The sequence below is a fragment of the Coregonus lavaretus genome (assembly GCF_964263955.1).
Source record: "Coregonus lavaretus genome assembly, chromosome: 27".
Taxonomy (NCBI): domain Eukaryota; kingdom Metazoa; phylum Chordata; class Actinopteri; order Salmoniformes; family Salmonidae; genus Coregonus; species Coregonus lavaretus.
This window is the reverse complement of record NC_140014.1, coordinates 17,353,098-17,370,075: the sequence shown is the minus strand read 5'-3', so window position 1 is coordinate 17,370,075 and position 16,978 is coordinate 17,353,098. Positions and strand designations below refer to the sequence as shown.

At 42.1% G+C, this 16,978-nt stretch overlaps 2 protein-coding genes across 2 annotated transcripts; both read left to right on the top strand.

The window, feature by feature from the left end:
- The first annotated feature begins 1,341 nt into the window (after positions 1 to 1,341).
- LOC311103039 (peptidyl-prolyl cis-trans isomerase E) lies at positions 1,342 to 7,884 on the top strand. The gene is made up of 10 exons (XM_084144531.1): positions 1,342 to 1,398; positions 1,738 to 1,836; positions 2,014 to 2,057; positions 3,423 to 3,449; positions 3,614 to 3,695; positions 3,792 to 3,895; positions 4,023 to 4,146; positions 6,782 to 6,967; positions 7,130 to 7,272; positions 7,394 to 7,884. Exons 1-10 carry the CDS (start codon positions 1,368 to 1,370, stop codon positions 7,460 to 7,462), a joined length of 909 nt encoding a protein of 302 aa, XP_084000657.1. The 5' UTR covers positions 1,342 to 1,367; the 3' UTR covers positions 7,463 to 7,884.
- A 2,385-nt stretch (positions 7,885 to 10,269) lies between these two features.
- LOC311102920 (gap junction beta-4 protein-like) lies at positions 10,270 to 12,229 on the top strand. The gene is made up of 2 exons (XM_084144407.1): positions 10,270 to 10,513; positions 11,105 to 12,229. Exon 2 carries the CDS (start codon positions 11,221 to 11,223, stop codon positions 12,043 to 12,045), a length of 825 nt encoding a protein of 274 aa, XP_084000533.1. The 5' UTR covers positions 10,270 to 10,513; positions 11,105 to 11,220; the 3' UTR covers positions 12,046 to 12,229.
- The last annotated feature ends 4,749 nt before the right edge of the window (positions 12,230 to 16,978 follow it).

The window sequence follows — 16,978 nt, the reverse complement described above, 5'->3', positions numbered from 1 at the left end:
CCGCTCGGCTGCCCGGAGCCCTGTTCTGTGAGCTCGCAATGAGTCGTCAAGCCACGGAGCAGGAGGGGAGGACCGAGCAGGCCGGGAGGATAGGGGACATAGAGAGTCAAAAGATGCAGAAAGGGAGGAGAGGAGGGTTGAGGAGGCAGAATCAGGAGATCGGAGGGAGAAGGATTTAGCAGAGGGAAGAGATGATAGGATGGAAGAGGAGAGAGTAGCGAAGGTTGCGACGGCATTACCATCTGAGTAGGGGCAGAGTGAGTAGTGTTGGAGGAGAGCGAGAGCGAAGGATACAAAGGGGAGTTGCAGTGAGATTAGTAGAAGAACAGCATCTAGTTAAGATGAGGTCAAGCGTATTGCCTGCCTTGTGAGTAGGGGGGGGCGGTGAGAGGGGGAGGTCAAAAGAGGAAAGGAGTGGAAAGGAGGCAGAGAGAAATGAGTCAAAGGCAGACGTAGGGAGGTTAAAGTCACCCAGAACTGTGAGGGGTGAGCCATCCTCAGGAAAGGAACATATCAAGTCTTCACCTCACCGTGCGTGCAGATGCACTCACACCTGCCTGCTGCCATTCTTGAGCAAGCTCTGCACTGGTGGTGCCCCGATCCTGCAGCTGAATCAACTTTAGGAGACGGTCCTGGCGCTTGCTCGACTTTCTTGGGCGCCCTGAAGCCTTCTTCACAACAATTGAACCTCTCTCCTTGATGATCTGATAAATGGTTGATTTAGGTGCAATCTTCCTAGCAGCAATATCCTTGCCTGTGAAGCCCTTTTTGTGCAAAGCAATGATGACGGCATGTGTTTCCTTGCAGGTAACCATGGTTAACAGAGGAAGAACAATGATTTCAAGCACCACCCTCCTTTTAAAGCTTCCAGTCTGTTATTCTAACTCAATCAGCATGATCTCCAGCCTTGTCCTCGTCAACACTCTCACCTGTGTTAACGAGAGAATCACTGACATGATGTCAGCTGGTCCTTTTGTGGCAGGGCTGAAATGCAGTGGAAATGTTTTTGGGGGATTAAGTTCATTTTCATGGCAAAGAGGGACTTTGCAATTAATTGCAGTTCATCTGATCACTCTTCATAACATTCTGGAGTATATGCAAATTGCCATCATAAAAACTGAGGCAGCAGACTTTGTGAAAATTAATATTTGTGTCATTCTCAAAACTTTTGACCACGACTGTATTTTGAGTTGATGAGCTGTACGATTTCAGCTTTTGGAGACTCCCACTGGTTAAGATTGAGCGATAATTTTTAAATGGGAAAGACAGGTGGCGCCAGAGCTCAAAAGCGGATCACCAGAGAGGCGGGCTTTGGTTGCAATGAACCAATCACGAGCCTTGCTGGGTTCAAGGGTTAAGGGTTCAAGATGGCGTCGACCAAACGAGTGCTTTATGTTGGTGAGTTGGCTACGCTTTGCAAAAGCTTTTATACATAGTTACTGTGTAGTTGAAATAAACATGTGTTAGTAGTCGCGTGTCAATTAAGCTACACATTATTTACGTTTAAAGTGGACCAGTCTGTGAATACGCTGGCTAGATAAAATTAGCTAGTTGCAGGCAGCAAGTGTGTGTGTAACGTTAGCAAGTTAGCTAACGTTTATCAATTTATTGGTTGTTGTAAAGCCCCATTCATGTTATTATATGAACACCTTTAGTTTTAAAAGCTTGAAAGACAGTTTACTATGAGCTGATTCAATAAGAAACTAACTTGATTGTTTGTACCTGCTGTGTTGACAGGTGGTCTAACAGAGGAGGTGGACGAAAAAGTGCTGCACGCAGCATTCATTCCGTTCGGGGATGTCACAGACATTCAGATTCCAATAGACTATGAAACAGGTCAGAATAAATACCTTTACCATTCAGAGTTTGACATAAACGATAAGTTGAATCAGTTAAAATAAACTAATCTATCCTTCCTGGCTACTTAGCCAGAGCAAACTGCTACTGTCTGGAGATGAAACCCTGAAGTTTAGAGCAGACGTTAATGTCTCATGTTATTGTTTTACTTTGCAGAGAAGCACAGAGGATTCGCCTTCATTGAATTTGAATTGGCAGAGGTATGTTTAATCAAAACCTAAATGCAAGTATACAATATTATGTTGGAGATGCTAGCTAGTTACCAATGTGAGGGTATTCCACCGGCTCAGGTTCAGCATGGATTGCGGTATGCTTTAACAATTAATAATGTTTACACTATGGAGTATGGTACCACCCATGCATGCACTCACACATCATCCCCTTCAGCATCCCCACACACTTACATAGCATCCCCACCAGCACACACTCACCAGACACAGCCAAACACAGACACACACACACTTCTCACCAAGTCTGCACTGTAACAAAGAAGGATACACTAGTCAAATAACACAGCTTACTTCTAAGGTAGGCCTACACCTGAGTTGGGTTACAATATAATGTTATGTTTGGTGTTGATGAGTTTCTCTAGTGATGGGAGGATGAACTGCACCGTTATCGGCAAATAATTAGCCTGAGACAGTGAGCTGCCTGCTAGCCACCTGCACAGCAAGATATATGGGACACATTTTCAATTCTCTGATATTTAGCTATGTTTTTATCGATTGTAGGGCTGTAGCCACTGAATTCTGGTAGTTTACACATGAAATAATATAACCATCAATCACAAAATTTGCCGTTGGCACAATACAGCCACTGCCTCTCGCCCAGAGCGTTACCTCAGCAAGCGACATCAAGCCAACAAACACCCTCAAACAGCTAGCTAGCATTCCGTCATGAAAACAGGTGGCACCATGTGAGTTTGGACCAATCCATGACAACCCATACACCAACATTTAGCTACAAAGCACTACTTTGTAACATGCTATGTTTTTTTAGTGTCTCTGAAAACATCTGAATGACAGAAGCGAAGGAAAAATAGTTACTTTATTTTTCAGTCCAAGGACGTCTGATGACCGTAAAACACCCTCAGGACTTTCCCATACTTGTTGGCAATACAATGTCACATAGATCTAACTCTGGTAGAGTGAGGAATACCCATCGCAAAAAGCAAATATGAACACATCGATTTCGCGGGTTTCATTAAAAATAGGCTGTCCCATAGAATTGAACGTTCTAAGCACGGCACTTACTTTACATTTAGGGTCATATCACGTAAATATCATGACGTACAGTATTGTGATTTTTAGACATGGTAAACAACTTCCACATTCATGTTTTCAGATTATTTATTATGTATTAAGGATAACCACATTATTGACATTTAGTGAAAATCGATTTGATCACTGCTGTGTTTTGTAGAATTCTAGAATTGCGTCCATTGTTTGTCGACTCACCTAACACCCTAATCTAGGGGTTATGGTGGGTGGTCATTGGTCACCATGGTGATTGTGTTGTACTGGTTTGCTGTGATTGTCTTTCATCCCACTCTTCATCTTCCACAGGATGCTGCTGCTGCTATTGATAACATGGTGAGTGTTTGCTTCCCACTAAAGTCAGTTTGGTTTAACTAACAGTCCTTTGCATTATCCCCTGTTTTGGTAGTCTGTACTCTGAGACAGTGACTCACATGTTTCAAAGCTGTGGTATTGGACAACTCTCATTGATGCATGTTTTCCCTCTGTTTTATTGACAGAATGAGTCAGAGTTGTTTGGAAGAACCATCCGGGTCAACATCGCCAAACCTATGAGGATCAAAGAGGGCTCTTCTCGTCCAGGTGAATGATATGCATTAGTCACTCTATAAAGACTTTAAACTGTCCCATGGCTTTTAGATGTGGTAAAACCGCTAACTGTATGCCATTTCCGCACAGTTTGGTCGGATGATGATTGGCTGAAGAAGTTCTCAGGAACGACTGCTGAAGAGGCTGAGGTTACGGAGTCCACTGGAGAATCAGCCAAATCAACAACAGCAGATGTAAGTTGACTGTGTGTGTGTATGTGTTCCTGCCTGTCTCTATGAGTGTAGTACACTGTAGTATATTGCATAGTATCATATTATATTGTAAAAGCCTGACACAATAATATATTATCATTGATTGCAGGGCGAGCCCCCAGCCAAGAAGGGCAGAACGAACCCCCAGGTTTACATGGACATCAAGATTGGCAACAAGCCAGCAGGGAGACTGCGCTTCCTGCTCCGAGCAGACATTGTTCCTATGACAGCAGGTATCCATGCTCCTCCTTGTTATAAAGTACCAGGGACGTTTCTGAGAATAGAACACTTAGTCATTAAACTTTAGGGATTCTTTAGGGATATTCAAATCAAATTTTATTTGTCACATGCGCCGAATACAACAGGTGTAGTAGACCTTACTGTGAAATGCTTACTTACAAGCCCTTAACTCTTATTTTTCTTAACTGCATTGTTGGTTAAGAAAATATTGACTAAATAAACAAAAGTTTTTAAAAAACGTAAAATATATATATATATACGCGCGCACACACACACACACACACAGTTGAAGTCGGATGTTTACATACACTTAGGTTGGAGTCATTAACTGGTTTTTCAACCACTCCACAAATTTCTTGGTAACAAACTATAGTTTTGGCAAGTCGGTTAGGACATCTACTTTGTGCATGACACAAGTAATTTTTCCAACAATTGTTTACAGACAGATTATTTCACTTATAATTCACTGTATCACAATTCCAGTGGGTCAGAAGTTTACATACACTAAGTTGACTGTGCCTTTAAACAGCTTGGAAAATTCCAGAAAATGATGTCATGGCTTTAGAAGCTTCTGATTGACATAATTTTTGTCAATTGGAGGTGTACCTGTGGATGTATTTCAAAGCCTACCTTCAAACTCAGTGCCTCTTTGCTTCACATCATGGGAAAATCAAAAGAAATCAGCCAAGACCTCAGAAAATAAATTGTAGACCTCCACAAGTCTGGTTCATCCTTGGGAGCAATTTCCAAACACCTGAAGGTACCACGTTCATCTGTACAAAAAATAGTACGCAAGTATAAACACCATGGGACCACGCAGCCGTCATACCGCTCAGGAAGGAGACGCGTTCTGTCTCCTAGAGATGAACGTACTTTGGTGCGAAAAGTGCAAATAAATCCCAGAACAACAGCAAAGGACCTTGTGAAGATGCTGGAGGGAACAGGTACAAAAGTATCTATATCCACATTAAAACGAGTTCTATATTGACATAACCTGAAAGGCCGCTCAGCAAGGAAGAAGCCACTGCTCCAAAACCGCCATAAAAAAAGGCAGACTACGGTTTGCAACTGCACATGGGGACAAAGATCGTACTTTTTGGAGAAATGTCCTCTGGTCTGATGAAACAAAAATAGAACTGTTTGTCCATAATGACCATCGTTATGTTTGGAGGAAAAAGGGGGGACTTGCAAGCCGAAGAACACCATCATGAGGAAGGAAAATGTGGTGGATATATTGAAGCAACATCTCAAGACATCAGTCAGGAAGTTAAAGCTTTGTTTCAAATGGGTCTTCCAAATGGACAATGGACCCCCAAGCCTACTTCCAAAGTTGTGGCAAAATGGCTTAAGGACAACAAAGTCAAGGTATTGGAGTGGCCATCACAAAGCCCTGACCTCAATCCTATAGAAAATGTGTGGGCAGAACTGAAAAAGCGTGTGCGAGCAAGGAGGCCTACAAACCTGACTCAGTTACACCAGCTCTGTCAGGAGGAATGGGCCTAAATTCACCCAAGTTATTGTGGGAAGCTTCTGGAAGGCTACCCAAAACGTTTGACCCAAGTTAAACAATTTAAAGGCAATGCTACCAAATACTAATTGAGTGTATGTAAACTTCTGACCCACTGGGAATGTGATGAAAAATAAAAGCTGAAATGAATAATTCTCTCAACTATTATTCTGACATTAAACATTCTTAAAATAGTGGTGATCCTAACTGACCTAAGACAGGGTATTTTTACTAGGATTAAATGTCAGCAATTGTGAAATTTGAGTTTAAATGTATTTGGCTAAGGTGTATGTAAACTTACGACTTCAACTGTGTGGTGTGTGTATGTATGTATATATTTTTCATCACATTCCCAGTGGGAATAAACAACGAGGCTATATACAGGGGGTACCGACAACAGGCAAAATCCTAGAGGAAAACCTGGTTCAGTCTGCTTTCCACCAGACATTGGGAGGTGAATTCACCTTTCAGCAGGACAATAACCTAAAACACAAGGCCAAATCTACACTGGAGTTGCTTACTAAGAAGACGGTGAATGTTCCTGAGTGGTTGAGTTACAGTTTTGACTTAAATCTACTTGAAAATCTATGGCCAGACCTGAAAATGGTTGTATAGCAATTGTCAACAACCAATTTCACAGAGCTGGAATAATTTTGAAAAGAATAATGGGCAAATATTGTAAAATCCAGGTGTGGAAAGCTCTTAGAGACTTAACCAGAAAGACTCACAGCTGTAAGCGCTGCCGAAGGTGCCTTTACAAAGTATTGACTCAGGGGTGTGAATACTTGTTTCAATTAGATATTTCTATTTGCAAAAATTCTAAAAGCACATTTTCACTTTGTCATTATGGGGTATCGTGTGTAGATAGGTGAGAAAAAAATAAATAATATACATTTTATATGCATGCTGTAACAACATTGTGGAATAGGTCAAGGAGTATGAATACATTCTGAAGGCACTGTACATGAAGGCAGGGTAAAGTGACTAGGTATCAGAACGTATCAAAGCAGAGATCATATGTAAAGCTGGAAACATGCAGCCAATTAAGTCTCTCTATGCCTGTTAAATAGAAGCAGCATCCCCTAAAATCTACAACCCTCTCGCCCTGATATCTCCTATAGAGAACTTCCGCTGCTTGTGCACACATGAGAAGGGCTTTGGCTTCAAAGGCAGCAGTTTCCACCGCGTCATCCCACAGTTCATGTGTCAGGGAGGAGACTTCACCAACCACAATGGCACTGGGGGCAAGTCCATCTACGGGCGCAAGTTTGACGATGAGAACTTTGTCCTCAAACACACTGCTGCAGGTGAGACACGTGCCTGTCCAGGTCTAAATAGCAGTTTGTCTGTGAATGAATGTGTAGAGTGGTGAGAAAGTGCACGAGGCATTGCCATATGCGGATTTGATTGAGTATGGTTTCTGATCACACAAGGATGGCTTCCTAATGCTCCCCTCTCTTGTGTGTCAGGTCAGCTCTCCATGGCTAACTCTGGAGCAAACAGCAACGGCTCTCAGTTCTTCATCACCTGTGACAAAACGGATTGGCTGGATAACAAACATGTGGTGTTTGGAGAGTTGATGGAGGGCATGGAGGTGGTCAAAGCCATGGAGGTAAGCGGAGGGGAGGGACATGCATGGAGGTGGTGAAGGGGAAGAATGATCCTATAGGGGGTTACAGACTGTGAAGAAGTTGTGTACCAAGACTCATGTCATGTTAACTCTGTCCCCACAGGCACAAGGAACAAAAGAAGGCAAGCCCAAGCAAAAAGTGATCATTTCAGACTGTGGAGAGTATGTTTGAATTGAAGCATAGGAGAGTGACTGTTGTGTGTGACTGTGAATGTGTGAGAAAGATGAGCAGTGTCAGACTGCAGAATTGTAAAAAGTGCTCATTTTGTATAATGTACTGCAGATGCCCATGACTCATCTGCTGTACAAGGATTGTTCCTGTTGGTCCCACCCGCTCTGTGATGTAAATATTACAAACACTTTTATAATGAACACGAACAGCTGCTGTGTCAATTTCATATTTTCCGGATTTAAAATTAAACGTTTTTGTTGTTGGGTACAGTATTGTGAAATACTTACGTCTTCTCACTATAAAATGTACCTGTTTTTAGATTTGAATGTTTTTTCTTAAAAACGTTCAAAAATGTTTTGGTCGTTGTGTATTTCCCCCGCTATTTTTTATAAAATGTCTGAAATAAAAGCCTATGATCCGCAGCTCCAGTCTGAATGATACTGAACAAAAATAAACGCAACATGTAAAGTGTTTCATTAGCTGAAATAAAAGATCCCAGATATTTTCCATATACACAAAAAGCTTATTTCTCTCTTTTTGTGCACATATTTGTTTACATCCCTATTAGTGAACATTTCTCCTTTGCCAAGATAATCCAACCACCTGACAAGTGTGGCATATCAACAAGCTGATAAAACAGCATGATCATTACAAAGGTGCACCTTGTGTTGGGGACAATAATCGGCCACTCTAAAATGTGCAGTATTGTTACACAATGCCATCGAAGTCTCAAGTTTTGAGGGAGCGTGCAATTGGAATGCTGACTGCATGAATGTCCACCAGAGCTGTTGCCAGATAATTGAATGTTCATTTCTCTACCATAAGACACCTCCAATGTCGTTTTAGAGAATTTGGCAGTACGTCCAACCAGCCTCACAACCGCAGACCACGTGTAACCAGTCCAGGACCCCCACATACAGCTTCTTCACCTGCGGGATTGTCTGAGACCAGCCACCCGGACAGCTGATAAAGCTCTGGGTTTGCACAACTGAAGAATCTCTGCACAAACTATCAAATACCGTCTCGGGGAAGCTCATCTGCGTGCTCGTAGTCCTCACCAAGGTCTTGACCTGACTGCGGTTCGGCATCGTATCCGACTTCAGTGGGCAAATGCTCACCTTTGATGGCCACTGGCACGCTGGAGAAGTATGCTCTTCACGGATGAATCCCAGTTTCAACTGTTTCTGGCAGATAGCAGAACACATGTATGGCGTTGTGTGGGCGAGCAGTTTGCTGATGTCAACGTTGTGAACAGAGTGCCCCATGGTGGCGGTGGGGTTATGGTATGGGCAGGCATAAACCAAGGACAAGAACACAATTGCATTTTATCGATGGCAATTTGAATGCACAGAGATACCATGACGAGATCCTGAGGCCCATTGTCGTACAATTCATCCGCCACCATCACCTCATTTTTCAGCATGATAATGCACGGCCCCATGTCGCAAGGATCTGTACAAAATTCCTGGAAGCTAAAAATGTCCCAGTTCTTCCATGGCCTGCATACTCACCAGACATGTCACCCATTGAGTATGTTTGGGATGCTCTGGTTCGATATGCACGACAGCATGTTCCAGTTCCCGCCAATATCGAGCAACTTCGCATAGCCATTGAAGAAGAGTATGAAAATATTCCACAGGCCACAATCAACAACCTGATCAACTCTATGTGAAGGAGGTTTTTCACTAACTACAGAGTTCCGAACTGCCTCTGGAAGAAACGTCAGCACAAGAACTGTTCGTCGTGAGCTTCATGAAATGGGTTTCCATGGCCGAGCAGCCGCACACAAGCCTAAAATCACCATGCGCTGGAGTGGTGTAAAGCTCGCCGCCATTGGACTCAGGAGCAGTGGAAACACGTTCTCTGGAGTGATGAATTAAGCTTCACCATCTGGCAGTCCGACAGACGAATCTGGGTTTGGCAGATGCCAGAAGAACGCTACCTGCCCGAATGTATAGTGCCACCTGTAAAGTTTGGTGGAGGAGGAATAATGGTCTGGGGCTGTTTTTCATGATTTAGGCTAGGCCCCTTAGTTCCAGTGAAGGGAAATCTTAACGCTACAGCATACAAGGACCTTCTAGACCCCTCAAACTAAACTCTGGACCTCAAAGACAGTTCCACTGCATTTTGTCATTGTTCCCCTCTAATCAGGGACTGATTTACACCAGGGACACCATGTGTGTGTGCAATTAATTATCAGGTAGAACAGAAAACCAGCAGGCTCCGGACCTCGTAGGGTAAGAGTTGAGTACCCTTGTTCTAGAGGATTCTGTGCTTTCAACTTTGTGGCAACAGTTTGGGGAAGGCCCTTTCCTGTTTCAGCATGACAATGCCCCCCTGCACAAAGTTAAGTCCATACAGAAATGGTTGGTTGAGATCGGTGACCTCAACCCGATCTAACACTTTTGGGATGAATTGGAACGCCTTTGGGATGAATTGGAACTCCGACTGCGAGCCAGGCCTAATCGCCCAACATCAGTGCCAGATTTCACTAATGCTCTTGTGGCTGAATGGAAGCAAGTCCCCGCAGCAATGTTCCAACATCTAGTGGAAAGCCTTTCCAGAAGAGTGGAGGCTGTTATAGCAGCAAAGGGGGACCAACTCCATATTATTGCCCATGATTTTGGAATGAGATTTTCGACGAGCAGGTGTCCACATACTTTTGGTAATGTAGTGTATCTTTGACCAACAGATGCATATCTGTATTCCCAGTCGTGAAATCCATAGATTAGGGCCTAAGGAATTTATTTCAATTGACTGATTTCCTTATATGAACTGTAACTCAGTAAAATATTTTAAATTAATGCACGTTTATATTTTTGTTCGTGTACATTTAAATGGCCCGTGAAACCGCTCATCTGCATGGTTCGCTAGCCCCACCTGAACAAGTTGAATGTTGCACGACAACATCGCTTTGTGACTACTCCACCTACACTCTTGAGAAATCTTCAGAGACATTCATTGGTGGTTAAAGGGTGTTTCTCCGTTCCTATACGGACTGCAACTTCCCCGACTGAGTTTATGGTTCTTTCGTCAAATACATTTTGAAGTGTAAGTACATGATTTGTTTACATATCCACCTGTGTATCAATAGTATTAGTTTAAGGTTATTAGATTAGCTAAAGATTACGATAAAGAACGTTTGGGTTATTTTCCGTTGGTTGAAGAGACTGCATTTGGGAAATGTTTTCTCTGTTCTTTCTCTATTATTCAGTGCACTCACTAGAATAAACAATTGGGGAATAAAGTACTGTAGTTGCAGCATAGCCTGTCCGTGTTAAAAACGATAAGAACATGTGACGGTTGATGTTTAGACCTACTCTGAACAGTTAACTTGCTATTTTGCAATAGTTAACTTGCTACTAAATAGGAATCCTGTCTTGTGCTTTTAGGATATGGGGGCTTTTGTCATCCTTCATACATTCACATTATTATTCATTATTCAATCTTATTTTGAAAAAAGATGGAAAGTGTGAACATAGCTCCCAGTTAGGGCTATTTGTTGGGAATTTTACACAGGGGAAAACCAATTATGTGTGTATATATAAATAATTGGGGGAAAACAAAAACACCAGTTGTGTTTTTGTTCACTCATACTCAAAGGCCTTCTCTTCCCCCTACCCCCTCTCTCTTTTTCTATAGATGGCTGAAAGTAAGGAACACTCCAGAATTTGACTTGAGATCTCAACCAACAGGTTTCTCACACCATCCTCTATCTTAACTTCCATCAGAGAGGTAGATTGTAAGTCAGCTTCACAATGAACTGGGCATTCCTCCAGGGCCTCCTCAGTGGGGTGAACAAGTACTCCACAGCGTTCGGCCGTGTGTGGTTGTCCATTGTCTTCCTCTTCAGGGTCATGGTGTTTGTCGTGGCGGCAGAGAAGGTGTGGGGTGACGAGCAGAAGGACTTCCAGTGCAATACAGCCCAGCCTGGCTGCCATAACGTCTGTTTTGACCACTTTTTCCCTGTGTCCCACATCCGCCTATGGGCCCTGCAGCTCATCTTTGTCACCTGTCCCTCCCTCATGGTGGTGATGCACGTGGCCTACAGAGATGAACGTGAGCGCAAACATACGCTCAAATATGGCGAGGGCTGTCGGAAACTTTACAAGAACACCGGCAAGAAGCGTGGTGGGCTGTGGTGGACCTACGTCCTGACCCTGGTCTTCAAGATAGCCGTGGACGCCACCTTTGTTTATTTAATCTACCATATCTACGAGGGCTATGATTTCCCCTCCCTCATCAAGTGTGAGCAGAAGCCCTGTCCCAACAAGGTGGACTGCTTCATCTCTCGCCCCACAGAGAAACGTATCTTCACCATCTTCATGGTGGTCACCAGCCTGGCCTGTATCCTGCTATCCTTCTTTGAGATCCTGTACCTGGTGGGGAAACGATGTAAAGAGTGCTTCACCCGCATACACCAATCACGCAAATCCACCATCCAGTCACGCCAGGTGGCCATGGCTACCTCGCTGGTGATCGGTGGCAAGAATCAAATGGAGTCCAACTCACTAAAGTTGCCCAGCAAGGATGGCTCAGCCCCATCTTATAGTCAGGGTTGGGGAGTAACTGATTACATGTAATCAGTCACATGTAACCGGATTACTAAAATATATTGTAATAAGATTACAGATACTTTTGATTACTTTTACAGTTGAAGTTGGAAGTTTACATACACCTTAGCCAAATACATTTATTTGACGATTCATTTCTGTGTTCATGTGTATGATAGATTATAAAATAAATGCACTCTGCACAAAGCCAGTAGAGAGTGTTGATTTGAGTGTGTTTCAGTAAACATAGCTGTTGATGATATATCACAGAATGTATATTACATGGATGTAAACAGTGTAGTCTATATATACCAATCAAAAGTTTGGACACACCTACTCATTCAAGGGTTTTTCTTTATTTTTACTATTTTCTACATTGTAGAATAATAGTGAAGACATCAAAACTATGAAATAACACAAATGGAATCATGTAGTAACCAAAAAATTGTTAAACAAATCAAAATATATTTTATATTTGAGATTCTTCAATAGCCACCCTTTGCCTAGATGACAGCTTTGCACACTCTTGGCATTCTCTCAACCAGCTTCACATGGAATGCTTTTCCAACAGTCTTGAAGGAGTTCCCACATATGCTGTTGGCTTTTTTTCCTTCACTCCGCCGTCCGACTCATCCCAAACCATCTCAATTGGGTTGAGGTCGGGGGATTGTGGAGGCCAGGTCATCTGATGCAGCACTCCATCACTCTCCTTCTTGGTAAAATAGCCCTTACACAGCCTGGAGGTGTGTTGGGTCATTGTCCTGGTGAAAAACAAATGATAGTCCAACTAAGCCCAAACCAGATGGGATGGCGTATCGCTGCAGAATGCTGGGGTAGCCATGCTGGTTAAGTGTGCCTTGAATTCTAAATAAATCACAGACACTGTCACCAGCAAAGCACCCCCACACGATAACACCTCCTCCTCCATGCTTTACGGTGGGAAATACACATGCGGAGATCATCCGTTCACCCACACACATCTCACAAAGACACAGCGGTTGGAACCAAAAATCTCAAATTTGGACTCCAGACCAAAGGACAAATTTCCACTGGTCTAATGTCCATTGCTCGTGTTTCTTGGCCCAAGCAGGTCTCTTCTTCTTATTGGTGTCCTTTAGTAGTGGTTTCTTTGCAGCAATTTGACCGTGAAGGGCTGTTTCACACAGTCCCCTCTGAACAGTTGATGTTGAAATGTGTCTGTTACTTGAACTCTGTGAAGCATTTATTTGGGCTGCAATCTCTGAGGCTGGTAACTATAATGAACTTATCCTCTGCAGCAGAGGTAACTCTGGGTCTTCCATTCCTGTGGCGGTCCTCATGAGAGCCAGTTTCATCATAGCGCTTGATGGTTTTTGCGACTGCACTTGAGGAAACTTTCAAAGTTCTTGAAATGTTCCGTATTGACTGACCTTCATGTCTTAAAGTAATGATGGACAGTCGTTTCTCTGCTTATTTGAGCTGTTCTTGCCATAATATGGACTTGGTCTTTTACCAAATAGGGCTATCTTCAGTATACCCCTCCTACCTTGTCACAACACAACTGATTGGCTCAAACGCATTAAGAAGGAAAGAAATTCCACAAATTAACTTTTAACAAGGCACATCTGTTAATTGAAATGCATTCCAGGTGACTACCTCATGAAGCTGGTTGAGAGAATGCCAAGAGTGTGCAAAGCTGTCATCAAGGCAAAGGGTGGCTATTTGAAGAATCTCAAATATAAAATATATTTTTATTTGTTTAACACTTTTTTGGGCACTGCGTGATTCCATATGTGTTATTTCATAGTTTTGATGTCATCACTATTCTAAAAACCCTTGAATGAGTAGCTGTGTCCAAACTTCTGACTGGTAGTGTAGGTCTATTTACACATTTACATAAGTACAGTTGCAGTTTATCTATTTCACTTTTTTATTTGTATATTTATACAATGCAATTTATGTATTTTTCAAATAATTTTGATAACTGACTGAAGTGCACATGTAACACAAAAGCTGGAGAAATTACACCATACACAATATCTATAACATACAAAAATGCATGCTCATTGCTTGGTGCTGAGAGTAATGCTCCTATACAGTACATTTCTCTATGGGAGCGCCTGTGTTCATTAGTTACAGACAGTATTCAAATTAGGCTTTTCTTTGTTAAAATATTCTTAGATAAGGATCAAGACCATGAATAAAGTCCCTGGGCATGGTATGAAAGATACTTTATTTCGGATTTTCCGAATTTCCGAATGGTGCATTATCAGTCCCATTTTACTCTCTTGTGACAGACAGCCTTGGAAGATTTGGCTCTGGGTGCTGGTATTAGTCTCATATCATCACCAGGGCATTGGTCACAACAGTTATTCATGAAACTCATTCTATATGGAGACCAGAACATATGAACAGCAATCTCATTGTATAAGAGGACCTGTCCATTTGTCAGTGGTGTAAAGTACTTTTTAAAAAAAGAGTAAAACATACTTTAAAGTACTACTTAAGTCGTTTTTTTGGGTATCTGTACTTTAATATTTATATTTTTGACTACTTTTAATTTTACTTCACTACAGTCCTAAAGAAAATAATGTACTTTTTACTCCATACATTTTCCCTGACACCCAAAAGTACTTTTTGAATGCTTAGCAGGACAGAAAAATTGTCCAATTCACACACTTATCAAAAGAACATCCCTGGTCATCCCGACTGCCTCTGAGCCGGCCGACTCACTAAACACACGTTTCCTTTATAAATTATGTCTGAGTGTTGGAGTGTGCCCCTGGCTATCTGTAAATAAATAAACATTTAAAAAATGGTGCCGTCTGGTTTGCTTAATATAAGGAATTTGAAATTATTTATACTTTTATTTTGAAATTAAGTATATTTTAGCAATTACATTTACTTTTGATACTTAAGTGTATTTAAAATGTTGGACAGATGTGGGGTCCCTAGTTTAACACGTCAGCCAGAACTGTAGACCCACCCAGTGGAGGAATTTGACCTGTCAGTCTCTGGAACAGGTTCTGAGTTGATGACTCCTCTGTTTACATGGACATGAGAGAAGAAAAGGCTTGATATGTGTAATAAAGGTGAACACAGGGCTGTGAGGTGAAATCAAACAAGTTACTCTCACTTTGTATTCCAGAAAGGGGGATTTAAGTTGTTCAATGAAGTGTATGTTTTTATCTTCTGTAATAATCAACCAGGAATCAAGGACGGACCTTGTCTGTTGACACAGTGAATGTAATCTGTCTGTATCCTTTCTCTCTATTCAGCCTCTTGAATCAGGACTTGTGGGTATTTTACTGCGTAGACAAAGAAAAGAACACACCTTTGCAGCAGCAAGACTGAACAGGATTCTCTGTTAGTTCTGCCCCAACTCCTCATCTGCTCTGTTAGTACTTGCCCCTGCTGTTTTCACTATCTTATAGAGCAGTGTACAGACACAGAACATTGTAGTAGTTTTCCTGTTCTATTCTCTCAGCGTGTGGAGACATGCGCTGCACAGCGGTTGAGTCATGGGCTGCATTCCATCAGGTGCGCCCGGCAAACTGCCTGATTCAGTTCTCATTAAACTGGAGCCAAAAAGGAACTTTCCACCCCTCTCTGTCTCCTAGACCTAGTTTATAAATTACAACAAGTGTTGCCAGGGCAGATGTTGACGTGTCTTATAAGAGGCCTATGACCATTGTAAAGATTCCTGAAGTGTGATCTTGGAGGATCTTCTCTTACAATACCTGATGATGACTTTTAGGCTAGTGGTGAACCATTACAATCATGTTTCATTCTCAAAAGCTGGACAGAAGTCACCTCCTTTGTCTATGTAGTTACATTGAGCCTTAGTGTCATATTGGCTGTGTTTACACAGACAGCCCAATTCTGATATTTGTTTCACTAATTGGTCATTTGACCAAACAGATCAGCTCTTTTGACAATAATTTGGCAGAATATCAGAATTGGGCTGCCTGTGTAAACGCAGCCTTTGATTGAGCAACTAAATGATTGCATTGATGAGTCATTGGGAATCGCCTGTGGAATGTGAATAGAGGTAGAATACTTCTCCTTGGTGGATGAGAACACAAGACAGAAAAATAGAAAACAGCTCAAGGGCAGGAATGTGGGGGAGATTGATCATTCACTGAGCTGAGACCTCTGATGCGTGGGCAAAGCGGATGAACAGTAAACACTAGTTGAGAGAGGTTCTATATGAAATCAAGAATGTGTTTGATGTCATTGAAAGTTCACATGGATACATACTTGTGATCCCAGTGTGTTATAATCCTGCAGCATTAGTACGTATCAGCCTGTATGAAATATAAAATATGTCAATAGCTCAGGTGTGTTTGAGAACATGGATGCTCAAATACATACTTGTCACACACGATCAAGTTGAATGTACATGTAGGAACTCTACATTCATATTACATAAGCCTTTTTGCCTTTGTTGTTGTGTCGTGTGGGGACATACAGTAACATGATAGTGCTGAATAGAGGCAATCCTCCACACAGAGCTGATATGTTCTGACATGTATGGGGAATTATCAGAAGCAGACATATGATGTTCTTTTCCATTCACCACACATCTGGGAGGTTTTTTTGCCGACAAATATTCTCCCAACGAAGATGTTCTCATGGCCATCTGAAAAGATACTGATAATCTTTGTCCTGGGAACATTACATTTACATTTTAGTCATTTAGCAGACGCTCTTATCCAGAGCGACTTACAGTTAGTGAGTGCAAACATTTTCATACTTTTTATTTTTCATACTGGCCCCCTTTGGGAATCGAACCCACCACCCTGGCGTTGCAAGCGTCATGCTCTACCAACTGAGCTACACGGGGCCCACTGAGCTACATCCAGTAAAATACATTGTGAACATCTTATATGAAAGCTTATCTCCAAAGTTTGCTCATAATGAGCCACAGTCCATTTCCTTGGAGATTTGGATTTGGGATGATCTCCATAGTAAGCAAAAACCT